Here is a 27,348-nt window from a genome sequence, read left to right as displayed (position 1 = left end):
AAAACATATTTATTTCTATGCCTTACAAATAACCGCATTCAACATTGAGAAAATATGTACTACAATCATCCTGCGTGCGTGTTTCAATGTCCACTATTACACAGCCCCTGACCCTGATCTATGGCTTCGATGCATTACATGAAAATGTAATAAATATGAAATAACATGTGCAATTTGAACAAGCATCAGTTAACCAAATTATGATTTCAAAAGACATTCCACAGAGAAAACAAAGAATAATATGTGCAATGTTCCAGTATAAAGCACACTATCATTACAATGAGATATGTTAGGACATTTTGTCCTTTTCGTAATTATAAGACCAAAACAAGCACTACAATTAAGGCCCATTTTAATTTCCCCGTATTGTAATCGATCGATGGAGCAGCACGATAAACATGTACAATGTAAATTCAGCTTTGAAGCTAAACATTTCTTCTTACTCACAGAAATGTGAAACAAACAACTTTGATGACAAATACACATTTAACAGCGTGGAACACAATATCATAAATAGAACTATGGCATACAAAATCTGGAAAAATATGCATTTACATTCGTAGCAAACATTACCGTCTCTTTCAAACAAAAGGCTTAGCTCTATGCAAATACATCAGAACATACTCAGGAAAAGTATTTTCAAACAAGAGAAAAGCCCTTAGAATTCAAAACCACTGCACATATTCAGTACACCAAAACAAACACTACCAATCTGAACATACTACAATAGCACAATTTATTGTTTCCAATCCAGTTCAACTGATCCCAACTGATACCTTAAACCAAATACCAAGCACTTTTTGTAGGCACAAAAAACAAAAGCAATTAAAATTTCAAGCAACATCAAACTACCAACAGAGTGAACATTAAGTAACACGTTGTAACACCAAACAACAACTCCACTAATATACTATTAGTGACCCGTGTTTACAAGTGATCTTAAATGGAAGTGCTTTATGATGAATCCATTGTTGAAGAAGGCTTGAATAGATACTGTTACAATCTTACCAGTTATGTTTTAAACCTGTACGAACTGAAGTGGCTGTACAGTGCAAAGTGCCGTGAGCCAAGGTGTTCGGTGTGCCTATAAGCCTTGCCCGGTCAGCTCTAACTTGTTTCCTAACAGTTCACCAAAAGCTCTACAACCATATTGCTTGAGAACTACATTAATCTATGATGACTGTATCTTATGGAGGAATACGACTGAAATAAATAGAATAGCAGATGTCATTATTTTAACCTTTTTAAGGCTACACACGACTGATTTATACTGCTGTAAAACAGTTCTACAGGACATGTTAATAAAGCACTGATAATTACACATACAGCAAGCATAGCTTATAGCTCCACTATACCGACAAATAAGTGGTTTACTTTGCAACAAAGTTTTTTGCTTTGACATTCTGCTTGTCTCCTATGGGTGCCCTGGTGAGAGAGGACACTTCCTTTGATGTTTTTCTGATGCCGGTCTTGGCTGCCTGAGCTCCTCCCACTTCAGCACTCTTCTGACAGTCTCTCTCAGCCCTCTTAATGGTGTTGACCTCTCGTTTACTCCCGGAGTTGACACGTTTCTCCACGCCGACGACTCCTCTGACCCCGCTCGGCTCTTTCCTCCGCTCCGTTTCCGAGCTGGTTCGGACTCGACCCTTCCTCGTGCCCGCCTGACCTTTGCCGTTGCCATTGGCGCCAGGCTCTTGGGAGGGCTTTCGGGCATTGCCTGCCGCCTGAATGTGTTTCATGTGGCTCCTTCCTGCGGAGGGGCTTCCTGGGGTATGTGCTCCTCCCCCTCCTGCTTCTGCGCCTCCTTGGCTGCTTCCCGGGGCCCTGCCCTCGGAGGACGCAGCCCGGGTCTCGCTGCTGCTCCTCTTGGCGGGGGCCCCGGGTCGGGCCCTACGCTCCAGCAGGGGGCTTAGCCGGGAGTGGCGCTGGTAGGCATAGGCGGAGCAGCTCCCGTTGCAGAGCGGGTAGCGGATGTTACAGTGAGGGCAGACCGGCAGCCGGGAGAAGTGCTGCTGGGCGGAGGCCGGAGATGGGGGGTTGTTAACCGGGGCAAAAGGGAAGGTGCGGTGGGACTGCCGAGGGCCCTTTGGGGAGTTGAGGCGGGTGGGGGGTGCCGTGTGGGGCCGAGGCAGCTGGGTAGCGGTGGCCGAGGGGAAGCCTAAGGGCCGGGGATGAAGGCCAGAGGGCTTGCTGCCACTCTCCATCTGCAGAGTCTGGATCTGGAGCCACTCCAGCTGAAGCAGCCTCTCCAGGTACTTCTCCAGGGGGCCCACGGGCTTGGGCCTGGGGGCGCCTCGGCCCTCCGTGTGGAGGAAGACCGCCAGCTGCCGCAGGCTCCAGGTGTTGAAGGGCGGAGGCAGGAAGTCGGGGTAGCTGTAGCTGGGAGCGTCGCCACTGTCCTCTGCCGAGGCTCCACCAGGCCCCGGGAAGTCTGGGGGGAAGTCGTTGGAGTTGATGACCTCGGCGCGGAGGTTGAGGTGAGGAGGGGTGCAGGGCGTGCAGGGGGAGGGGAGGACGGGCAGTCGCTCGGAGTCCGAGAGATCGCTGGCGCTGTCGGTATCGTCTTCCTTAGACTCGTAGTGTCTGAGGGATTCCAGGGTGGAGCCTCCGATGTGGATGTGGGTGAGAGCCTGCGTCGGTCCCTGACGTAGCCCAGGTATGGGAGACGACAGGGGGAGAGAGAGAGCCCTTCGACTCCTGCTCATGGCCCCGCGGTTCTGGTCTAGCTCCGCGCAACATGGGGACGCTCGCTGCACCTCGCGCCTCTCGTCTTTCCTCGGGGCTAAAGAGAGCTTGTGTGGTTTGGGCTTCAAGACGCCTTCTTCTTGAGGGCTGAGTAGAAATGTGATGATCAGAAACTTGCCTGCCCTGATACGTAGTACAAAGTATGTACACACTTAAATACTATTTATGTTGTATGGATTCTACAGTCAACTTACCTTGAAAGTTTGGTTGTGTTTCGGGCAGTGTCAGACTTGACTCTGCTCCCTCTATATTGAGTGGTCTAATTACCAAAAAAAAAAACGTTATTCGTATTACATTTATCTCTGGCCCGCAGGTGCTTAATGTAATGAAATGACTAAGCAGGTTTTGACAGACGCTAGATGTCTCATTGACTCGCAAAGCAGCAGCAGGCAGAGGCATCACTCACCTTCTGGGCAGTTGGCACTGTGTCCTTATTGTGACCCGGAGATGGGAGCCCATTTTTCAGTTGGGATCCTGCCTTCTTCACCTTGTTAACTTTCTTTGAACTGTTGAAAAAGAGCTCGTCACGACGTTTGTACACTAAGAACTCACAGCAAAAATAAAATCAAATACAATACAATATTTTTACATTTAAAGTATTTCTCACTATACCTGGGGTTAATCGGCCCGTTATTTTCAGCATTTTTCACCCGAATTTTCTCTTTGGACGTCACTCTTTTCAGTGTCGTGGACGCTGTGCGTTCCTGCATGATGGGTCCCATGATGTTGATATAGCAGAGGGCTGATGCTTTCAGTCCAGCGCAGGGGAAAATATTCTAGCTATAGACACCAACCTACATCCCTTAAGGGGTACTCTACAAATAGAATGAAGGTAAAAGTGTCCATTTTTTCGAAAGTGCTGCAGTGCATCATTCGCTGACCTCGAGTGTCGATTCCCGACAGTGCGAATTACTGTAATAATAGAACTGCTATCTCAAAGGTATCGTGTCGTAGGCAATCTACCGCAGTTTAGCGTTTTGCCCTCATTTAACAACCAACGCCAGAAAAAATAGCATGTGTGGGTTGTGCTATTTTCGATGTCCTCATTGCGATACTAAAATGAGATCTAAATCTACGTAGACGTTTCTTGTTCGCGTTCCAGTCCCGTCTTGAAATGGGTTTGTTTACCAGCTGCTGTTTGTATAGCTCTCTGCGCTGTCAACTGCCTCCGCACAGTGGACAGCAGCATGATGGGAATTGTAGTACTCTGGTCTATTTCACTAAACCGTTCACTTAAAAATAGACAGCTTATAATTGTGTTCAAATGTTACCCTGTAAATATTCATATCGCTTTCAATCTCAGAGAAAGAAAACATGTGTAACCAAAGCTACCATGTAACACACACACGGCACTGCATTTTATACAACAACTACATTTCCCAATTCTTAGACATCCAACACCTGCGCGCATCAATGCTGATCTCTGACGAGGCATTTTCTTGACCGTGGGTCTGTGACTCTACTTAGGCTATGCCATATACAGTGTATATCATGTATGGTCTGTCTGCGCAATGACACACGGAAATGGGTCATTCTCGTAAAATTGTTGCTACAAATGGAAGCCCAGGCTTCGTCTTCAATCTAATCTCGTCTTCGTCTAATGTTGCTCGATAATATCGTTTTAGCCCGATGACTGTTGGTAAGCGTTAAATGTTGTAATTTCAGTTTATTCTACTAAACACAGGCGACAATTTAAATAGCCTGCTGTCAGTCTACCGATTCTGGTGGTGCAGACAGCGTGATGCACGACATAGGCTACTCAGACACTGGAAAAGTTACGCCCACTTTCACTAAAGTGAAATAAAGTTGCAATTTTAAGCAGGTATATCCATTCCTAGGATATAGGAATAGGTCTTAATTATTATGAGAGGGGACCGAATTCTGCTTCTTGAAAAATAAGCTGCAGGGTTGTTTCATTTCACACGCTATTCTTTGCTATGTATTTGACCATTGTGGTTTTTAAGTAGGCTTTGTCTAAACGTGCTGTGCATTAGCCTATTGGCTGCCACACAGTATAGTAACCAACGAAGAACCAGAATGTGTTTTCTTGATGACACCTACAAACGAAATACCAAAATGTACTGACCCCATAACATTGCATGTATTTTCCTGTCATTAGATTTGCAGGAGTGTCTTCATTAGAAAGCATGGCGGGAGCATGGTCCATCGGAGATAAAAGGATTCCCCCCAGGACAGTAGACCCTGGAATGCCACTATCCCCCAGCAATGCCTCTATGCCCAGCCTCACCATCAACGTTACCGAAATGCTTCGGTCCGGTTCTGGCGCAGAGAGGAAAGCGGTTGCAATCCGGCCCCCAGGCCCAAGGCCCCCAGGGGCCAGAGAACTGGAGTTCAGACGGGGGGTCTCCTGTGAACCAGCGCCCAAACCCATCATCCGGGGCCGCTCTCGCTCTCTGCCCTCCCCCAACGAGAGGAGGAGGCATTCCCGCAGTGCCCGGGTGCGTTTTGTGGACTCTCTGGGACTGGATCTGGAGGACGTGAAGGTTTTCAGAACCGGAGAAGACCCCTTCGTGCCACATCACGTCACCTTCAGGCTGTTGATGGGCGCGGAGTTGGCGGGGGGGAAAAACCTGGAGATTTCTTTGCCGTACCTGAAACCAGTGTTCCCTCATCAGCCGGGAGACGACCCTGAGTTCCTCAGGTGTCTGCAGAAGCGGAAGGTGTGCCTGGAGCGGGTTTTGTGCTTCGAGCTGGGCATCATTGGCATCACCCAGGTCGTCAACCTTGACTTTCAGAAAGAGGTCAGCGTGCGTTACTCTTTCACAGAATGGAAGAGCTTCACAGAAACCAAGGCTTCGTGGGTGTCCACTATCGCCACGCCCTGGGCGGGAGATGACGGCCAGCTCAGCTGTGACACGTTTCGTTTCCACTTGCCCGTGCCCCCTTTTCTGCAGGCCGGGGCAGGGCTTGAGTTTGCCATCCGTTACAAAGTGTGTGGCGCTGAGTTCTGGGACAACAACGATGGGAAGAACTATAAGTTGATCAACCATAGCTACAAGCTAACAGTACCCAAGGAGTGTGAGGACAGCATGGTGCACTTTATTTAGAAAAGCACATAACAAGGAATACGATGGGCACTTTTTGATTGTTTGTAGTCAGCATTAGAGAGCAGTTCAGTGCAGTTTAACATAGAAAGAAATACAACATACTTCACTGAGGCACAACGTTTGGTTGCCAAACATCAATGCCACAAAAACACAGCTTGAAGGCATGGGTTTGTATTTGTAAAGGGGCACATGGTTCCCTGTAGTGCATGTTGGCTTTAACAAATGCACTTTGAACTTAAAACTGAGCACTTTTTATTGTGAAATACTGTATGTGATTGTGATTTCTAACTGAATTATGCACTTTTACCAGTTTGTTTTCTACTGGTTGGAGGTGTTATTTTATTAGATTATATTTTAATCATGTTTTTAGGTGATTAATCGTAAAATAAACCTTGCTGATTTGTAGTACCTACAATGCTAAAACGAGATTCGTTGCCAAACATTCTATGCAAATAATTGATGATGGGCAAGTTTAACATCAGGCCTCTGAATTGTTAGACTAGCAAATACACTCTTATACTCCGATCCTCACCTGTACCAATGTAAAACACATACCTGAGAGTAAAACTGGATTGATGAATTTGACTGAAAGTTTTGAATATTTTTTGCGTTGGTGTTGGACACGCGCACTCTTATTGACGTGACATTTTCGCGCGCTCTCTTGACAGACTAGATTTGGCCGCAAGCCTATACACACGCTCGCTGAGGAAAATGTACAGGTTTGTTGAAACTTTATTCTTCATTAGTCGATGTAAAAATATATATATGAGCGTAACTTGTTATTAAAACTAGAGTAGTTAAACAACGTACCCTTGAAATATCGAAGAGTGCTGTTTAAAAGTTTACGCGGTGTTACAGTAGTGTACCTTGCTAGCTAACGTTAGTAGGACATCACTACTAGTCTAGTTGGCTAGCTGTAACTTGAGGCGGCTAGCAATCAGTTGAGGTTTAGCGTGTGTAACATATAATACGGTAGATTCTGTTGTCTCTGACAACAGATATTTCGATTGAAATAAAAGATCGGGGAAGGCTAGCTAGCTACAGCGTGAGGAAGATTCTGTGTGAAAAAGCGAGTGACGCTTATGATGACGCCTCGTCAGGACCAACAGGTGAGAACGCAGTCCTACTATCAGAACTGATGAAGACGTTAATAAACTTCCAGCTCAGCTAGCTGGCTAAATATTTTGTAAACAAAAGTCGGACCAAAGTTAATAGGTGAAAAGGCTTGAATCTGGTTTTGCATTTAGGTTGAGAGATTGTTGGATGAGGTGCTAAAGGGCAGCAATGTCAAAGCGTTGGAGGACTTTTTACAAGATGACATCGGCGAGGAAACGGCCCTGAAGTGCTCCAGACAGTTCGTCAGCAAGTTGGATAAATTAATCAGCAGAGTAAGAAATATCGCTAGGCTTACCATTCCCGGAGGTCTAAATAGCATGTCTAAGGCCGAGTAAAGTCCTTTTTCTATTTTTCTTTGTAGGAGTTAGATCAAAGGAACATCAAGAATGCCTGTTTGGGGCTTTGCATCCTGCACAAGTGTGGGAAAAACCTGGTTGCCCCTGGGGGTCATGGGTTATCAGGCATGGTCTCCCAGGGTCTGGTCAAGAAGATAAGTATTTTTTTTTTGACAGCACTAACTCATACAGCCTAATTCAGCAAGTCTTGTAGACAAATATAAACTAATCCTGACAAATGATATCGGTATTACACACGTATTTCTTGTTTGGTTGGATGGATTGATGGGAAATTGTCCGTGTGCACATGGTGCAGTGGTATGAGAAAGCCAGGCTATTGTGGGTGGAGACAGGGACACTGAGGACTGAGGCCCTCAACAACCTTGCAGAAGACTTCTTTGATGCTCTCTTGGTGAGTTAACACCAACCCACCAAGGGCAGAACAACTGCTCTTCTTAGACAGTTAACCTTTAGTAAGGAAATAATGGAGGTTCGTGTCTTACCGGTTTCTTTATTTAAACAATATACACAACTCCTATTTTACAGCGGTGGAATGATTTGTATTTATGGATTTGTTTATTTCTTTATTCCTCCATCTCTCGTAGGTTGTTCACGAAGCAAGCAAAGAGGGTATGTGTTAATTAACTAAGACCAAACACATTTTCACCCCTGATTCTTTAGAACTGTGCGCTTCTGGTCCTAGATTATCTGCTGTAGTGACCAAATTAACAGGTTGTATTATGGTTCAGATAGAGTTGCAAATGGATAATCTGTGAATATGAAGGAAGAAATGACTGTGCCCAACTGAGAACTCTGTATTCAAGTGTGCGGTCCACCTGACTCTTACAGGCACACATCAAATCACTGAGTCTCTGCTGTTTCCTATTGGCCAACTGGCCGCAGACCCACGGGTGAACATTATGATCCAGAAAGAGGTGAGGAGAACATCCTCTCCCAACTCCTTGAAGTTTAACCGTCTGTGCCAGAGAACATTGCTCTCCTGCTAAACATCTGTGTTGAATCACTGCAGGCGATTCGGAAACTGAACATCATTCTTGACAAGATGCCCGTGGATCTGAAGAAGGAGAAGAAGATCTTGTCGTCTCAGGATGCCTCTGACATCATGTATGCCACACGTGTTTGTGTCACGGGCCTTGTGACATTTAACATTATATTTCCACCACCGGTGTGTCGCGTTTGTTGATTTGTCGTTGATGTATGGTCATCTCCTCAGGACCAACCTGGCTGGCAGGATCTTGGTGGGTGGAGGTAGGTTTGATCCTGTCCCTCAGTGACCCTTTCACCCAGATGTAGTTTAAAACAACTGTGTGGATTCATTCAAAGACCACACTCACACACACACTTAAACTCACACTCTTACTGTACACACACATGTACACACATAGGATGGTAGGTTTGTTTTAAGATGTGGGTGGGACAGTTTTTTTTTTTTATAACTGAGGATGCGACCGTTAAATATGACCTTCTTAATAAAAAGGGGAGGGGGAAGGTTTGCTGCTTTCAAAATAATGTGTGTGTCTATAATTAAACCATCCGTCCCTGCCTGCTCCCTCGCTGTACGTTAGACTACGACCTGCAGATTGCCCTGATGGAGGCGCTGTGCCGGATGACCACCAGGGGGCAGCGGAGGGAGCTGGCGGATCGCTGGTTCACCATGGGCTTCGTAGCCAGCGCCTTCAACAAGATCCAGGACTCTGAGTTTGAGACGGTGACTCCGGGCCGTCAGAGAACATTCTCTGTGTTATAGACGGGGGCAGTAGGCCATTTGTCAGTATGGGATTGTTAATGTTTCTCTTGTTTGCACAGGACTGCCGCAAGTTTCTGAACCTGGTGAATGGGATGCAGGGAGATGGTAGAAGGTACTGACAGTCCCATGAAATCCCCTTTTATTTTATGCCATCCTCGGATTTGTCTAACATTTTTAGAGATGTATTAATTTTTTTCAGAACTTAATTAACTCTCCTTCATGTTTTTTTAGCATTGAATTTATTATTAAATTAGGGTATTATTAGGGTTCATCTGTCATTTCTCAGTTAGTGATTGGTCACCGTCCGTGCTCTCTTTTCCCTACAGAGTGTTCTCCTACCCCTGTCTGGAGGTTTTTCTAGACAAGCATGAGGTCAGTGCCCCCTGGGAACCCCTGGTTGTTAATCTGAAGGTTTTACAGTGCTGAGAAACCTAACATTTCGGAAGTTGACAATTAGGAAACCGAACAGTTTTGACAGTTGAGATTGAGAAACCTAACAGTTTTGACAGTTGACGAGGCCTAGTCACCAGCAGCAAGCTGCTGAAGGGAGAGGGCTACAGGTGGAGTGGATCCTGGTGGAGTGGATCCTGGTGGTTGTGTAGCAGGAGTTGATGTGAAGTGGATCCTGGTGGAGTGGATCCTGGTGGTTGGGTAGCAGGAGGTGATGTGGAGTTGATCCTGGTGGAGTGGATCTTGGTGGGGTTGATCTTGGTGGGGTTGATCTTGGTGGGGTTGATCTTGGTGTGGTTGATCCTGGTGGAGTGGATCCTGGTGGAGTGGATCCTGGTGGTTGGGTAGCAGGAGGTGATGTGGAGTTGATCCTGGTGGAGTTGATCTTGGTGGTTGGGTAGCAGGAGGTGATGTGGAGTGGATCCTGGTAATTGGGTAGCAGGAGGTGATGAGAATGTTGTTTGCTCCCAGCTGCTGATGCCCGCTGACGAGAAACTGGAGGAGTTCTGGATCGACTTCAACCTGGGAAGCCAGAGTATCTCCTTCTACTTCTCTCTGGCTGATGAAAACGCACAGGTACACACACACTGTCCCCAGCCACACTCACACTCGGCGTACATGCAACACACACACAACTTCTGTACACACGTGTTTTTTGATTGTGTGGTCTCACAGGAAGGCCAGTGGGACACTGTCTGCATCCCAGAGAATGAAGTCCACAGTTACGACATCAAAGGTAGCCAGTCAGCATTATAGTATTTACACTCCACTTATCACACAACCTATAGCTTGGCCTCACCAATAGTGTGTAACTGCCCCCTGGTGTGTGTGTCTCTGGGTGTATGTGTGTGTCTGTGTGTGTGTGTGTGTGCCTCCTCTCCCTCCCCAGAGGAAGGGCGGAGGTGTGTGCTGAGACTGAAGCTGTCTGAGCCGCTGTGTGTGAGCGGGCTGGAGGGCTCCTCCCTCTCCCTGCACTTCAGCTCCTCCCTGGACGTCCTGCAGGTGGCGCGCAGAGTCTACGGACACACCAAGAACAAGGTACACCTGGCCTGTCAGAGTTCTAGACCGTTACAAGAACAAGGTACACCTGGCCTGTAAGAGTTCTAGACCGTTACAAGAACAAGGTACACCTGGCCTGTAAGAGTTCTAGACCGTTGCAAGAACAAGGTACACCTGGCCTGTCAGAGTTCTAGACCGTTACAAGAACAAGGTACACCTGGCCTGTAAGAGTTCTAGACCGTTGCAAGAACAAGGTACACCTGGCCTGTAAGAGTTCTAGACCGTTGCAAGAACAAGGTACACCTGGCCTGTAAGAGTTCTAGACCGTTGCAAGAACAAGGTACACCTGGCCTGTGAGAGAGTTTCTAGACTTTTTGAAGAACAAGGTACACCTGGGCTGTCAGAGACAGTTCTAGACCGTTACAAAAACAAGGATGCTTTTAGTTTGTTTTCTTTAAGACACCTCAGCTTTCTAGTATTAATTAGATGGTTGAACATAGCAGACAACAAAATCATGGGTTCAGCAGTTGCCCTCTCTCTCTCTCTCTCTCTCTCTCTCTCTCTCTCTCTCTCTCTCTCTCTTTCTCTCTCTCTCTCTCTCTCTCCCTGCCTTTCCTGTCACACTTCACTCAAAACTGTCCATTAAAGCATTTCCACATTTATATATCCTAAAAATGAACGGGTTCACAAACCTCTTTCTCCCTGTCAGACTTTTGTGGGCAAGACCGGCACGTCTGTGGTGAAGACCACAGTCCAGATCATCCTGGATGAAAGCAACTCCCAGGTAAGACACAACCTCAACCACAGCTAATAATTGTCTCATATAATAATGTATTCACTGTTTTAATCCAAAGCAACACACAGGACAGGATGTGAACCTGTGACCTCACTGAGCTATATCCATTCCCTCTGAGCTATTTATGAATGCTAAATTTTCCTGGTTGCCATAGCATTGGATGCTAGGTGTTAATCAGTGAGGCTTGCTCTGGGCGTTGCTCCCCAAACAGACTGTGGCTCCTGAGAAGCATGCATCTCTGGACAGAGAGAAGAACAGCGCCCCCTGGCTGCAGCCCCCTCGCTCCACACCCCTAAAGGTGATCTGCCACAGGGATGGTTTGCGCAGTTGAAACATCAAGTTTATTTGCCATTTGTAACAAGGACAGGTAGGCCTACATTGGATGTCCTGCTCTTGTTGACAGTCCTAGAAATTCTGATTCTTAATAGAATCTTGGCGGTTCAGTTAGTATTCTGATGGGTGTTCTTAGATCAAACCTGCTACACATTTCAGGTATATTAAAATATATAGTCAATGTAACAGCTAAGTATTTTCACTATTTAAATATCATTAAAGGCTTATAAGTCTATAAACACGCACCACACACACACACACACACCACACACATTCACCACACACACACCACCACACACACCATCACCCTCCAGATGAAGGCTCCAGCCAGGAGGAGAACGTCTGAGTCCAGCAGCTTCATCAGCAGCAGCGGAGGAGGAGGCGGCCGTGGCGGCAGTCCTTTCACTGTCGTCATGGCAACGGGTAAGGACACACCTCCCAACTGCCTGACTTTCTATTTCTGTTGCTGGCAAATGTGGAGAAGTCTGGTTTTGTCTTGATTCTGTGTGCATTTTGAGTGAGTGTTTTTGTGTGTATGTCTGGACTTGCGTCTGTGTGTGTGTGTGTGTCGGTCTGAACTAGCATTCTGCCCTGCTCACCCTCCATCTTACGCCTCCTTCCCTGCCAGCCACTCCTAACAGCAGGGCCAGGATGAAACCAGCCCTGGAGCTGATGAGCTCCAGGGCTGGTGAGCAGCCGACCCGGCCCAGCCTGGCAGACCTGAGCAGGAGCGACACCCCTGGACGCTCCCCGCCTCTGGAGACGGCCAGCAGGGGCGCACAGGTACATTGCAGCTTCCCTCTCAGCACCAAGAGGTCTGGATGTCTGGTCCCTGAGACATACATCGCATCACCACAGGTACCATGGCTGCAGAGGTACAATGTGTAGTGATTATAGTGATCACATTCACCCATATCACCATAATCACAGTCCATCACAGCATCGAAACATCACGTCACCAGAGGTTCTAGCGATGATACTGGGAACATTAAAACTGATAACATTAATACTGGCAACATTCAGTCATACAGAAGCACAGAGATGGAGAGCTAGTTGCTGTGATTGATATGATGATCTATAATATATACATGTCTCTGTGTGTGTGAAACGGATGATCTGAAATCGAACACACAAAATTGAGACTCCTGTCTCCAGGCGGACGCTCCTCTGCCCCGGAGCACCTCCAAGCCAGACCGTCCGGCGCACCGGGCAGAGCAGTACCGCAGGGTGCGTCACAGCCTCATCCCGGCGCACCGGGCAGAGCAGTACCGCAGGGTGCGTCACAGCCTCATCCCGGCACACCGGGCAGAGCAGTACCGCAGGGTGCGTCACAGCCTCATCTACCACCCGGCCAACATTTAAAACTCGTCGGACCCGTTTCCCAGACATGGATTAAGCCTAGTCCTATACTAAACTAGCTCAATGGAGATTTTCATTGAGCTTAATTTAGGACTAGTCTTAGTATTGGAGCAGTGTGGACTGGTCTGGTGTGTTCATCCAGTTTGAGGTGTGCTCTGTGTTCCTGCTGTCTTGCAGAACATCCCAGTGGACAAAGTGGTGGAGATGGTTCAGGGTGACGAGGAGCTTCTTGGTAAAACACCCTCCTGAAACACCCTCATAAAACACCCTCCTAAATGTGTCCTTCCTGTGGTTTTCGCTGTCGTCAAACTCCTAGCCCTTAACCACACATTTCCAGTTAACCCTTGTGTTATCTTCGGGTCATTCTGACCCATCAGTCATTGTGACCCACCGTCGTATTGCGACAAATTTACCTCCTACAAAAACAAAGTGAAGCATTTTCTTTTAACTGTTGGGCTGTCTCAGACCCCCCACATTGCAATGGTTAAAAGAAAATTATTTTTATTTGTTTTTGTATTGGGTAAAATTGGGTAAACACCGGTGGTTCGTTATGAACCTTTGGGTCATGTGACCCGAAGGCAGCACGAGGGTTAAACACCTCTCGTAGACCAGGGCTCGTAACTACCTTTTTTCGTCACTGTCCCAGTACCGTCCCAAAGTGTAAAATGAACCGTCCCAAAATGTACATTCTTTTGTTTTTGCATTCTGACATGGGTCTAGGTTATTTTCAACACTTAAGTAATTTGTACAGTTGTTCTAATGTGTTTTTGTTTTGTTTTTTATTGGGGAAAAAAAGTTTCTAAAGGTTTGAAAATTTTTCCCCAAAAGGTTTTGAAAGGTTGAAAAAATATTTGCGATTTCTTTTCAAAAATAGGTTTGCATCATTGATGAGTACTTGATGAGGACTATACTAAACTTTGCTGTACTTTATTGTGCTCTGCTCTGCTTTACTCTTTAAGGCTTCTCTGTTCTCCTCTCCTTCTCTCCCCTCTCCTTCCACTGTGTGAAAAATAAATTCTATATTCCCCTTTTGCTCTCGTCTTCAGACCAAAGCTTTGTTCCGGACTCGCAGCCCTCCGCGACCACGGAGAGGTCGATGTAAGGACACGGCCGTGCGCTCGCAACACTGACACAAGGGTTACACACACAAGGATGGTGCAGTTGGTGTGAAGGACTGTGGGTCTGTGCTTGGCTCCACAGATTCACCCACTGGACCAAGGGATCGGTCTCTGACACGTTGCAGCCAGGACAGAGGAGGTTCAGCAGGGCTCTGCCCCAGCCCGGTACGTAAGACAAGGTCTCTTCTTATCTCTCAGCTGGGAGTCAGGTGGCTGAGCGGTTAGGGAATTGGGCTAGTAATCCGAAGGTTGCTGGTTTGATTCCTGGCTGTGCCAAATGACGTTGTGTCCTTGGGCAAGGCACTTCACCCTACTTGCCTCGGGGAGAATGTCCCTGTACTTACTGTAAGTCGCTCTGGATAAGAGCGTCTGCTAAAAAATGACTAAATGTAATCTCTTGGTTCATCTCTGAATAGTAGAGCTTGGATTAAAACACGTCTTTTTTAAAGGATCAACCTCGTTTAAATCCCTCTGTTCGGTTTGGGTCAGACCAACAAAATTTGCTGTGCTGTCGTCTCCCTTATTCTGTTATAATGGTGTGTAGTTCACAAACTTTACGGTACAGAGTTGAACATTATAGCAGTGTAAACGTTCCTGGTCCATCCTTCCTCCATGCAGAGCCAGCGTCTGTGCCAACTGTGGGCCAGCAGGATCGGCCGTCCTCAGCCCAGAGAGCCCAGGCTCTGAGCTCAGGCCCTGCCAGCCACAAGCAGCTCCATGCCCAGCTCACCCAGCGCCTGCAGGATGTCCTCCGGGAGAGGAAGCAGCAGGACGCAGGGCCTGTTGAGCGAGGTGGGCCTCAGGGACGAGGTGGGCCTCAGGGACAAGGTGGGCCCCAGGAGCGAGGTGGGCCCCAGGAGCGAGGTGGGCCCCAGGAGCGAGGTGGATCCCGGGAGAAAGGGCCTGAGAAGGGTGGAAGGTCTCAGAGCAGAGGTGGATCTGAAGGGCGTGGTGTCGGAGACTTCCAGCAGCTTACAGGGAGGCAGAGCCTGGGTAAAGGGAAGGCCAAGAGACAGAAGCCCCAGGACCCGGAGCCTGTCCTGGCCAAGGCTCCAGTAAAGCCCTCCCTCACCCAGAGCAAGAAAGGCCTGCAGGAGAGGCCGACCCCCAACCCCAAGGTGAAAGCCTCAAGACCAGACTCCAGAAGAGAGAAGGTAGGCACCTGCCTCTGGAGATGGAAACATGTTGATGTCCCTCTACTTCACACGTGAGTAAACAGTCTGGGTCCTGCTCACGTGTCGCCCCTGCTGTCTGCTGTTGTGTTGTCCAGAGGGATGCAGAAGTGGCAGACGGCATTGTGAAGCTCATCTCTAGCCGCTACGACTTCCCCACCCCCTCCATCTCTGCCTGCGAGGCCTTGGCACACACCACCTCTCCTCCCAAGAACCCTCCGGCCCCCAAAAGGTAGCAGAATGGTGGAACCCAGTTGAATAGTTTATTTCTGATAGAATCCCTCCTCGGTATGACCTTCCCCTGCTTTGCTGTTGTCCTGTCAGATCTCTGTTTGAGAAAAGCTGGCTGCCCCCGGCCAAGGTCAGTCCTGCCCCCTACAACCCCGTTCTCTTCTACTGAACTGCTCTTTTGTTTGTTTTAGTAAACATGAACCTTCTCCCCTGCATTTCACCCTTGAATATCCTCAGAAGCAAGCCTCCGGATTTCTCAAGTCCTACAGCAACAGCAGGAAAAGTGCCGTGGAGAAAAACGGGTAAGTGGTTCCCGCCAGGAGAACGTGAGCTGGACAGCTGATCCGACACGACTCCTGTGACATCACTTCCTTTCCTTCCCCTGCCCGCAGAGAGGACATCTTCGCATTCACTATGGACTCACCGCTAAGTATCGGGGTAAATAAAGCTGGTCTTTGTCATTACATACGCAACTGCACTGCACTCTGTTACTGAAAAGGACCATGTGCTGATGTATTCAAAAGATTGATTGATACAGCAGCACTGAATAGGAATACCAGTAGACACATCTATAGCAAAAAAAAATCTTGTTTCTAACAAAAAAGTCAAATTGTGAAAGTCCCTGTTCTGCTCTTCAGCGCAAGGTGAAGAGCAACGAGTCGTCTGCTGTTGACAGCAGGTAAGAATACACCTGGAAAGAGACCCCTCTGCTGTCTGAGGATCTGCGCCTGTGCTGTAAACTCCTTCTAATCTGTGTGTGACCTTCATGATAATGTCTCTCCAGTGCCCTGTATGACTCCTGGGCTCTGCCCAGCACTACCAAGAAAGGCCTGCTCTTAAAGGTATTACAGCTAAAGTGATTATTATCATAAGTGGTATTGACGGGTTACTTTCACTCCTCTCTGTGTTGATTACGTTACCTCGGTGTAAACTTAACATGGCTTTTGTGTTGTTTGTGTGTGCATATCTGTGTGTGTGTGTGTGTGTGTTCATGCCCCCCCCCCAGCCTCAGCCCCCCCCCAGGCGCCACGTGAAGAAGCACCTGTTCAGTGACACAGACACCAGTGGCGGGGCGGAGGTCAGCTGGCTGAGGGAGTCCAGCAGGAAGGCCAAGCCTAAAGTGACCGATTACAGCAGGCAGCCTGCAGCCAGACCCAGGGCCCCCGCACCGGACACCACACGTACGTAACCCTAAAGAGGCCCAAAGAGGTCAGCTTCACAAAGTAGATCCACCTGTTAACACGGTGATATTTGACTGTATTTTAGCCTGTATGTATTTTCGGGACAAGCAGGTTTCTTGTTTAAGCCCCTCTTTGTTTTAGTCGATTCTCCAGACCTCCTCCCTGCATCCTCCAAAGCTGAGAAGGAGAATGCCAAGCCCAAAAAGGTGAGACTAAGCACCAGGAACCCATCAGAGTTACAACTGCTCATCCAGCCTCATTTAAATACCAACTTCCGAGACGAGACGCTAGTTTTAGAACACTGGGTCCATGTGAGCCGTTTTCAGTATTTAACTGCCACTTTACAACACATCTGCTCGCCAAACGAAAAGTAACAAGCGAAAGGAAACATTTAGGTCTTAAAATCTTCCCCCCTAAACCGTCCCAGCTTCCAAAACATCCTCTACAACGACGACCACCCACAGTACTGTGCAGCGGTGTTGTGGTGCAGTACCCCAGTCAGCCACTAGGTGTCATGGCCGTGCCGTGTTTCAACAGAAGGGCTCCGCTGTGAGGGAGTCAGGTGGTCTGGGGGTCAGAGAGGAGCCTGCAGAGCGCAGTAGAGCCACCAGGAGGCCCCAGAGAGCTGCCGCCACCGCCAAGAGCTACAGGGAGCCTGACAGTGACGGCAGCGACAGCCAATCAGAGACGGAGCAGCCGTCCGTGCCTAAGGTCGGCACATCCCTCTTCACTGCTCATCTCTCAAACTCTCCCCCTCCACAGGCTCCTCTCCCCCTCCACATGCACCTCTCTCCCCCTCCACATGCACCTCTCTCCCCCTCCACATGCACCTCTCTCCCCCTCCACAGGCACCTCTCTCCCCCTCCACATGCACCTCTCTCCCCCTCCACAGGCACCTCTCTCCCCCTCCACATGCACCTCTCTCCCCCTCCACATGCACCTCTCTCCCCCTCCACATGCACCTCTCTCCCCCTCCACAGGCACCTCTCTCCCCCTCCACATGCACCTCTCTCTCCCTCCACAGGCACCTCTCTCCCCCTCCACATGCACCTCTCTCCCCCTCCACAGGCACCTCTCTCCCCCTCCACATGCACCTCTACCCCCTCCACATGCACCTCTCTCCCCCTCCACAGGCTCCTCTCCCCCTCCACATGCACCTCTCTCCCCCTCCACATGCACCTCTCTCCCCCTCCACAGGCACCTCTCTCCCCCTCCACATGCACCTCTCCCCCTCCACATGCACCTCTCCCCCCTCCACATGCACCTCTCTCCCCCTCCACAGGCTCCTCTCCCCCTCCACAGGCACCTCTCTCCCCCTCCACAGGCACCTCTCTCCCCCTCCACATGCACCTCTCTCCTCCTCCACATGCACCTCTCTCCCCCTCCACAGGCTCCTCTCCCCCCTCCACATGCGCCTCTCTCTCCCCCTCCACATGCACCTCTCTCCCCCTCCACAGGCTCCTCTCCCCCCTCCACAGGCTCCTCTCTCCCCCCTCCACATGCACCTCTCTCCCCCTCCACAGGCTCCTCTCCCCCCTCCACATGCGCCTCTCTCTCCCCCTCCACAGGCTCCTCTCCCCCCTCCACATGCTCCTCTCTCTCCCCCTCCACATGCTCCTCTCTCTCCCCCTCCACATGCTCCTCTCTCTCCCCCTCCACATGCACCTCTCTCCCCCTCCACATGCACCTCTCTCCCCCTCCACATGCACCTCTCTCCCCCTCCACAGGCTCCTCTCCCCCTCCACATGCACCTCTCTCCCCTGTCCATACCTCCCCCCACTGACCCTTTTATTCACCTTCATCCTCTCATTCGACCAGTTGTAAAGTCCGAGCGCATGTGTAATCCTTCTACATGATGATGCTGCTACCAGAAGGCTTCTCTGGAACAGGATCAGGAGCTGAAGAAGACGAAGACGATCAAGACCGCGGCCGCCACCAAGACTTTCAAAACGCCCGACGACAACGAAAGCCAATCAGAGACAGAGCAGCCGTCTCATCCTAAGGTGTGGTCTCCTCTCTCTTTCTCCCTCTCTTCCTTCTTTCTTCGCCCCCCCCCCACTCCTTCCCCCTGAGCGTTGGAAACACCCTGTTGATGCTACCACCACGTCCTCAACAACACAGCAAGTGTACCGTGTGCTGTCGTTACAATCACAAACCAGATCCACAAAACCACCCCATCTCTCTACTCACGCTCAACAGAAGCCATTCGGCGGAGAGGTGGAGAAAAAGAGCGCGAGAGTCGTCGAGGAGGTAAGGAAAAAGAGGACGACTCCCCCGGCCAGGGACCAGACGAGCGTGGTGAAGGACACGTGGGCGTCCCGACTGGCCTCCTTCTCTCTCTCTCCTCCCCCCATCGAGAGGATGAGAGGCACGGGTACGACACGGCACATATACGTCGACATCAGACCTTCAGCACACACATTCACCTCCACCACACGTAGCCAGCTGCTGCGAGAGATGCTGCCATGTCTGTCAGTTGGCGGGTGGGCTGCGTGTGTGTTTGGTTTGTGTGTTTGGAGGGTGCGGGGATGTAGAGCGAGGAATGTTCACACTGCTGGCCCTGGTAAACTCTTGTTCCATCTGGGGTCAGAGTTCCAGCTCTGTAGACAGGTCTTGGTGGTCTAGGAGACACACTGTGTCTGTTCCAGTTTTGTCCTTCTCATCGGATGTGAAGCTGGGAAGAGACCAGCTGTCCTGTCCTGACCGGTCTAAAGTCACTCTCGGGACTGGAAAGTGATCTGATGTGCGATGTAAAGCACCCCCCTCCTATCGACCTCTCCTCCAGGTCCAGCTGTCTCAACATCTGCGCCTGTCTCGACCCCCCCCCCCCCTCTCTCTCTTCCCCCCCACAGCTGCCGAGAGGTCGGTCGTCCTGCCCAGGTCCCCCCCCACCCCTCTGGGCTCCCTGTCCGGCTCTCCCATCTGCGGTGCCCCCCCCTCGCCTCTCCCAGACTTCCCTAAGCCCCCCCGCAGCGGTGACGGAGCCTCCAAACCCTCCACCTTCCACAGCGCCCGGAGTAGGAGCAACGGCAAGGCCGTGAAGATTCCCTCTCTCCATCCTCTCACCCCTCTCCCCTCCCTCACTCCCCTTCCCTCCCTCACCCCTCTCCCCTCCCTCACTCCCCTCCCCTCCCTCCCTTCTCTCTGCCCCCTCACCCCCCTCGGCCAGAGCCCGGTCCTTCGAGCCCCGAGGCCCAGTGTTGTGGAGGTGAGAGACAGGTGTTTCCCAGGGTCAGACTGTCAGGATGGTCTGGAGGATGCCCTCACGGTCGTTCTCATCAACAATTATAGTGATTAGGTCCTTGGGTAGATTAAAGATAGATTAATATCTCTCCTGTGCTTTTCTCTCCCTTGCTGTATCTCTCTCCCTGCTCTGTTTCTCTCCTCTCTCTTTTTCCTTTCTCTCTCCTGCTCTCTTCCGTGTCTCTCCTGTCTGTCTGTCTCCGCTCTGTCTCTTCTTTGTCTTTCTCACCTTCTCTCTGTGTCTCACCTCCTGTCTTTCCCTTGCTCTCTCTCCGTCTCCCTCCCTTCCCTCTGTCCCCCCACCAGCCCCAGCTGAGCCCCATTAAGCGGGCTCTCTCCCCTGCCCAGTCCCCTCTCTCCCAGTCCTCCCAGCCCCTCCTGACCTCCACAGCCCTGGAGAGGACCCCCCCTCTCTCCCCTCTCGACTCCCGCTTCGTGCCCGGAGACACTCTCAACCAGGGCATCCATTTCGGCTTCGACCAGGAGTCGCTGGTCTCCAGGGTAACGCTGAGCCAATCCTCGTCAAGGTCTGTGGTGTCGGTGTCGAGAGTGGAGATCAAGCCGGTAGCCATGGCTACCAAGCTGGAGGTAGGGATATTGTGGTCTAGCCGTTCCTGTATTTACAGTACTGGGGACTACGGGGTCCAGTGAGGGACAGAAGGCATGAACTGTGTTTATCTCATATGCAATAGCGCTTTTCCAGTCCTCAACTCAAAAGATGTGATATTGTTTGGTAGAGCCATATTTTCTAAATACAATAATGTACCAGAAGAGATCTACAGTAGATCCTCGATCATGACTATTTACTTCCTTTTCATGATTGTTCTAATCTTGAACAGGAATAGTGTTCCAGTAATGAACAATAAAGTTCATAATCGTTCGATACAAATATGTTCATTAGAAGATGAAGTCTGACTTGTGCAAACGTGTCCCTGTGTCTTGACAGAAAACACCATCTTCTGACCAGCAGCACAAGCCAGACCTACACCACTATCACATTTCAGGTGAACCCTCTGTTACTAAACTGGCTTCACACATATCTCCTCAGAGATACGCAGGGATACATGAAGATCATAGCTGGTTGTAAGTCATCTACTCAGATCTGGTCTGTGTGTGGTTTGGTTGTCCTCATAGGACCGAGCCGCAAGCGTTGCAACTCCAAGCCCCAGAACTCGGAGGAGGAGGTGAAAGGAGGAAAGAGGAGCAAGATGAGAGATCAAGCTGTCAAGATCAGGCCCAGGAAACTATTCAAGTCATGTGAGACGAGACGGTGTAAAAAAAAACAACAAAAAAACATACCTGTTTGTTCATCCTTTTACTTAACTAAATCTAAAACTATATTTGAACTCTCTAAAAGTCCTTGTAGGGTTTAGGTCCAGTTGTATGGATGCAGCCTATGTGAAGCCCTCTGTGACATTGACTTGTATCGCCCTTTTTTATAAGCAAATTGGATTTTGATTTAAGAATCGCAATAAATAAAATATTGAGGGTGGGGATCAAATAACACAAGTGTTCTGTGGTTTCCTATTCCGGTCTGTTCTCCCAGCGGCTAAGCCCCGCCTCCCAGCGGCTAAGCCCCGCCTCCCAGGCCAAGCCCAGAGCTGGGGAGAGCACAACAGCTCTGAGGAGGAGGATGGAGAAGAAGACCAGGATGGAAAAAACATGGAGGATGTGGTCCCCGTGGCAACCAAGACAAGCTTCCGCCACATCCAGAGCAAGAGGGCTCATGACACGGGTGAGACGTCGGGGAGGGGGGGGGGGGTCACGTTCTACAAGCAGGCCTAGACACTCCTTTGGTGAGGCTTCTAACATCCACAGGTGTTCAACTGTGCTTTGGCTAGTGGATATCATCGATTTAATGACCCTTCACCCATTCATTCTGTACCGTGTGTATCTGAAACAGCTGTGTGTGTGTATGTCTGTGTGTGTGTGTGTCTGAACAGTCATAAAGGTGTCTCCAGAGGGGGAGGGGGGCAGACAGGTATCCTCACGCACCGTGACGTCCAGATGTTGGGAGGCCAGTGTGGAGGAGGAGGAGGAGGAGGAGGAGGGGGGGGGGGGGGGAAGGGGAAATGGAGGTGGACCTGGCCCACAGCACTAGCCCCCTTGATATGGCTGGCATGTGTCGGCAGTTCAGCTCAGAGCTACAGAGGAAGTTCCAGGTTGGTAGACTACAGAATCAGAAAGGGGTTTTAATCGCCATGAAAGTTTGCACAGACAAGGAATTCAGTTTTGGCAGGAAGGTGCATACATTCAACATATAGGGATCATCTACAATAGTGGTGTACATGTCTAACTATACTAACGGTACAAAGTGTAACTACTACTAAGGGGCAAGTTTAGTAGCTATGATGTACAATAAAAAATTAAAATATATATGTACGAAAATGCAAAAAATACAGGAACATAGACCTGCTGCATGTAGACTACAGGACTAAGCAGCGTGTGTGTGTGTGTGTGTGTGTGTGTGTGTGTGTGTGTGTGTGTGTGTGTGTGTGTGTGTGTGTGTGTGTGTGTGTGTGTGTGTGTGTGTGTGTGTGTGTGTGTGTGTGTGTGTGTGTGTGTGTGTGTGTGTGTGTGTGTGTGTGTGTGTGTGTGTGTGTGTGTGTGTGTGTGTGTGTGTGTGTGTGTGTGTGTGTGTGTGTGTGTGTGTGTGTGTGTGTGTGTGTGTGTGTGTGTGTGTGTGTGTGTGTGTGTGTGTGTGTGTGTGTGTGTGTGTGTGTGTGTGTGTGTGTGTGTGTGTGTGTGTGTGTGTGTGTGTGTGTGTGTGTGTGTGTGTGTGTGTGTGTGTGTGTGTGTGTGTGTGTGTGTGTGTGTGTGTGTGTGTGTGTGTGTGTGTGTGTGTGTGTGTGTGTGTGTGTGTGTGTGTGTGTGTGTGTGTGTGTGTGTGTGTGTGTGTGTGTGTGTGTGTGTGTGTGTGTGTGTGTGTGTGTGTGTGTGTGTGTGTGTGTGTGTGTGTGTGTGTGTGTGTGTGTGTGTGTGTGTGTGTGTGTGTGTGTGTGTGTGTGTGTGTGTGTGTGTGTGTGTGTGTGTGTGTGTGTGTGTGTGTGTGTGTGTGTGTGTGTGTGTGTGTGTGTGTGTGTGTGTGTGTGTGTGTGTGTGTGTGTGTGTGTGTGTGTGTGTGTGTGTGTGTGTGTGTGTGTGTGTGTGTGTGTGTGTGTGTGTGTGTGTGTGTGTGTGTGTGTGTGTGTGTGTGTGTGTGTGTGTGTGTGTGTGTGTGTGTGTGTGTGTGTGTGTGTGTGTGTGTGTGTGTGTGTGTGTGTGTGTGTGTGTGTGTGTGTGTGTGTGTGTGTGTGTGTGTGTGTGTGTGTGTGTGTGTGTGTGTGTGTGTGTGTGTGTGTAGGGCCGGTCCAGGAGGATGGAGATGTACACCACACAGTCTCTGCAGACCGTGCAGCAACATGTCTCCTCTATCAGCCTGCAAGTCAGCGAGCACAGGTGGGGCTTCTTTTATTTATTTATTTATTTTTTTACTATTTCAAAAAAACTTTTCTAAAGGTTTTGGAAAAAAAGTTGCAAAGGTTGGATTTTTTATATATATAAAGTTTCTAATATATGTTAGCTGGTACCTAGCTAGTTTACTCTTGCGGCCACTTATTAGCAAAACACGACTACACTGTTAATAGTTTATGGAATTTTAAGCTAGAGATAAATGTGATGTTTCACCTGCCGTGTGTTTAAACGTGTTAAACATCTTTAACTGTGTGTGGTGCGTGCGTGTGTGGTGCGTGCGTGTGTGGTGCGTGTGTGTGTGGCGTGGTTGGTGTGCGTGTGTGTGTGTGGTTTATGTGTGTGTGTGCGTGCATGCGTGTGTGGTGCGTGCGTGTGTGTGTGTGGTGCGTGCGCGTGGTGTGTGTGCGTGCGCGCGTGTGTTTGTGTGTGTGTGTGTGACGTGTGTGGTGTGGTGCGGTGTGTGTGTGTGTTTGCTCCCAGGTCCCAGAATCTGGAGCAGGTACGGAATGTCCTGCTGGAGGAGATGGGCAACCTGGAGAAGGACAGCGTGACTCTGAAGAACATGGAGAAGGAGCTGACCGTAGGCCTTACCCCTGCCCCCTCACACCCACACTCACAACCCATCTACCAATCAGTATCAGTACAAGTACAGCAAGACAGGAGAACCACAGGGATGTCACTGGTGCTGCGTGCTGTAAAAAGCCTGGAAAAGTTCGGAGAGTTGGGCTTTCAAGGGTCAATCAGATTCCTGTTGATAAGGTTCCCCCAGACACGTGTGTTGCTGATTGAATCCCTGTTATCTGTTCTTTCCTCTGTCAGACGTACTGGAGGAAGCAGTCTGTAGCTTTCCACTGCTACCAGGAGAGAGAGACCCGAAGGTGAGGCATGCAGGGGTGTGTGTGTGTGTGCGTGTGTGTGTGCGCGCTCCCCAGAAGAAGCGCACACACACACACACACACAAGCTCTTTCCCAGTTTGTTCCCGTGAGTGTGGAAAGGATCACGTTGTTCCACTTATTCATACCGTCACACACGTAAACCTGACCCGACTGTCAAGTCATCCTCGACTCAGAGCCTCCCAGTCTTCAAAGAACCTCACTCTGCACTTTACATTTACATTTAGTCATTTAGCAGACGCTCTTATCCAGAGCGACTTACAATAAGTACAGGGACATTCCCCCGAGGCAAGTAGGGTGAAGTGTCTTGCCCAAGGACACAACGTCAGTTTGCATGACCGGGAATCGAACTGGCAACCTTCAGATTACTAGTCCGACTCCCTCACCGCTCAGCCACCTGACTCCCCACCTACTCACTTTGTCTAGTTTCACACTCGGGAGTGAGACCAAACAAACACAACTATCCTCTGAGCTGTGGTCATCTGCGCTTCCTGTTCTCTGGGATCTGATGCCTGTTTGGTCCTTTCACATTATTGTTGTCAGGCTGTTACAGCCCTCGCTTATCTAAACCGGGGGGTGGGGGGGGGTCAACGTTTCAGAGAAATCAGATTATGGAATGCATTGTTACCCAGATTAGATTAGGTAACAGTGGAGAGGGAGATGGCACTGCAGAATGTCCCTAATGCTCTGAAATAGGACAACTGTCTCAGGGCGGCTGATGTTGGTCTGTGGCCCTGTTGTGGACTAGTGACATGACACAGCATTTACTTGATTGTGTGAACAATCGGGTTTAATGACAATTCCTTTCCTTTTGTACAGGGCCTCCTTTTATCTTTTGATCAAATCAAACTCTCCGAAACCACAATAACTGTTACCTACTTAAAGGTTACTTGATTGTGTTTAGGGTCATCTAAATAACTTGTTGTGTAGACCTTTGTATTGGTTACTAGAACTAAATCATGGTTTCACAAACTATTTAGGCGTTTCAGCAACATCATCAAACGATAGTTCGATCAGCTTGTTTTTGTGTGTGTTCTTTTTTCTCCCATGACCTCGTTACGATTTCAGGCGACCCCACGTAGGGGTCACGACCCCTAGTTTGGGAACCGCTAAACTAAGTCCTGTCTGTCCTAATTCTCTCCTCTAAAACGTTTGTTTGTTCCCGCTTGCCTTCGACTCTACGCCTGACCTCCTCCCTGACCTCTTCCTCCCTGACCTCCTCCTCCCTGACCACCTCCTCCTCCCTGACCTCTTCCTCCCTGACCTCTTCCTCCCTGACCACCTCCTCCCTGACCTCCTCCTCCCTGACCTCCTCCTCCCTGACCTCCTCCTCCCTGACCTCTTCCTCACTGACCTCCTCTTCCCTGACCTCCTCCTCCCTGACCTCCTGCTCCCTGGCCTCCTCCTCCCTGACCACCTCCTCACTGACCTCCTCTTCCCTGGCCTCCTTCTCTCTGACTTCCTTCTCCTCCCTGACCTCCTTCTACTCCCTGACCTCCTTCTACCTGAACTCTTCCCTGACCTCCTTCTACTCCCTGACCTCTTCCTTCCTGGCCTCCTCCCTGACCTCCTCTTCCTTCCTGGCCTCCTACCTGACCTCCCTGACCTCCTTCTACTCCCTGACCTCCTCTTCCTTCCTGGCCTCCTCCCTGACCTCCTGTTCCCTGACCTCCTGTTCCCTGGCCTCCTCCTCGTCTTGGCCTGGCAGACTGCAGAGCCTGAAGACAGCTTTCCAGACCAAAACATCTCACAGCCTGGAGTACGAGGAACACATCTTCACCTCACAGGTGCAGACAGGAAAATGAAAAGTTTGAAACTGTTTTGGGTTGTAACAGTCCTAACAGCCTCATTATGTGGCTCAAGGGTTTAAATGAGATAAAGGAATAATAATATTAATATAGTTCATAGTTTATAAACTATGTTCTCTATATATACCATTGACTAGAGGTGGGTAGTTCAAATAAAAACAATCCATGTGATAAGTAACATATTTCCCTTCAGTGTAGACCATGAATAACAATGCAGTGTGAGATGATTTCAACTGCTTGCAAATGTACATTAGACCCCTTTTGGTTAAGATGAAATCAGACATGTTACATTTTAACTAATGACCGGTGTTGAAGGGGGGGGGGGACGGGGGGGGGGGGACTCAGTGTCTCCTGTGGAATGTTTGTCTGATGCTGCTGCGGTCCCGAGTCGTCCCGACCTTTAAACCCTTGTCATGTGTCCTCCCCTCCAGATGTGTCTGATGAGACAGGACATGAAGTCCGTCCAGGATCGCCTCGTCAAGGAGATGGTGAGTCGGCCTGACGGACACGAGCACAGGGCTGAGCCACCACCAACAATCAGGTCCATTTCGGCCTGCTTACCTGTTTCTTCTGGCCTCCTTCATTCGCTTGATGTCTAAACTGCTGTCCTAGTCCTAAAGGCTTAGACAAATCTCTCAGATACAGCCCTGAGGGTGTTGTGATGAAGGTTATAAAAGCTGTGTGTGTTTTTCCCCGGTCTGTGTCCTTGCAGCAGGAGGAGGAGATCCAGAATGTCCGGAGAGGACTGAAGGCTCTGTTCCTGCCTGAGGGGCACATGTTCTGACCCCGGACAACACATAGAAGGTCTCCTACTTCTCCTCACGCTACACCCTTAGCTCACACAGAATGAGGGTCATGAGAGGTTCATGTTCTGACAAGTTCGGTTGTTTTTGAGTTAGGTTAAAGTCAATTAAATATACATACATGGATAGACTCTATGTAATAATATATATATGTTAATTATTCAAATATTAGGAAATGTTTTATTTATTCATTTGTAAGTTACTAATTGGCCCCTGTTGGCTTGATGTTTTACAATACCTTTTGTACGTTTTTAACCATCTCTGGTAATGGAGTAATATTTTTAAATAAATAATGAATTTAATAACTATATTTTGAACAAATTTGTTCCTGTTAAAATGACCACGTTCCCGGTGCTTTTGAATTTCGAATAAATGAACGTTTTCTACACTGATGCACACAGTTCTTACCTGGTAACAGAAAACAATGAAAATTGTATAATATATAAAAAGTACATTACTTATAAAGAAACAGCTTC

General features: G+C 49.2%; 3 protein-coding genes across 3 annotated transcripts; 2 read left to right on the top strand and 1 right to left on the bottom strand.

Annotated features, from left to right (window-relative positions):
• Positions 1–4: 4 nt before the first annotated feature.
• On the bottom strand, positions 5–3,839 carry fam217ba (family with sequence similarity 217 member Ba). The gene is made up of 4 exons (XM_067240088.1): positions 3,358–3,839; positions 3,152–3,251; positions 2,940–3,004; positions 5–2,832 (listed from the first exon to the last, which is right to left on the bottom strand). The coding sequence occupies exons 1-4, from the start codon at positions 3,465–3,467 to the stop codon at positions 1,371–1,373; spliced, it is 1,737 nt and encodes a 578-aa protein (XP_067096189.1). The 5' UTR covers positions 3,468–3,839; the 3' UTR covers positions 5–1,370.
• Positions 3,840–4,305: 466 nt separating this feature from the next.
• Positions 4,306–6,380, top strand: ppp1r3da (protein phosphatase 1, regulatory subunit 3Da). The gene is made up of 2 exons (XM_067240452.1): positions 4,306–4,384; positions 4,865–6,380. The coding sequence occupies exon 2, from the start codon at positions 4,893–4,895 to the stop codon at positions 5,811–5,813; it is 921 nt and encodes a 306-aa protein (XP_067096553.1). The 5' UTR covers positions 4,306–4,384; positions 4,865–4,892; the 3' UTR covers positions 5,814–6,380.
• A 518-nt stretch (positions 6,381–6,898) lies between these two features.
• On the top strand, positions 6,899–27,260 carry sycp2 (synaptonemal complex protein 2). Its single transcript, XM_067239153.1, has 47 exons — positions 6,899–6,922; positions 7,061–7,201; positions 7,291–7,419; positions 7,572–7,676; positions 7,870–7,894; positions 8,114–8,199; positions 8,295–8,389; positions 8,499–8,533; positions 8,851–8,993; positions 9,092–9,144; positions 9,359–9,404; positions 9,954–10,058; positions 10,158–10,218; positions 10,372–10,520; positions 11,191–11,265; positions 11,489–11,575; positions 11,925–12,033; positions 12,239–12,393; positions 12,766–12,933; positions 13,147–13,201; positions 14,016–14,067; positions 14,170–14,252; positions 14,706–15,241; positions 15,358–15,491; positions 15,584–15,620; positions 15,728–15,792; positions 15,883–15,928; positions 16,129–16,169; positions 16,275–16,332; positions 16,497–16,671; positions 16,813–16,877; positions 17,209–17,382; positions 18,543–18,674; positions 18,871–19,045; positions 19,524–19,879; positions 20,221–20,502; positions 20,861–20,918; positions 21,049–21,171; positions 21,461–21,649; positions 21,858–21,935; positions 21,970–22,076; positions 23,258–23,352; positions 23,848–23,947; positions 24,187–24,245; positions 25,970–26,048; positions 26,501–26,557; positions 26,782–27,260. Exons 1-47 carry the CDS (start codon positions 6,899–6,901, stop codon positions 26,851–26,853), a joined length of 5,274 nt encoding a protein of 1,757 aa, XP_067095254.1. The 3' UTR covers positions 26,854–27,260.
• The last annotated feature ends 88 nt before the right edge of the window (positions 27,261–27,348 follow it).

Source organism: Osmerus mordax, chromosome 7, assembly GCF_038355195.1.
Source record: "Osmerus mordax isolate fOsmMor3 chromosome 7, fOsmMor3.pri, whole genome shotgun sequence".
Lineage (NCBI taxonomy): Eukaryota > Metazoa > Chordata > Actinopteri > Osmeriformes > Osmeridae > Osmerus > Osmerus mordax.
Note: the sequence above shows the minus strand (reverse complement) of the source record. Positions and strands in the feature narration are given on the sequence as shown.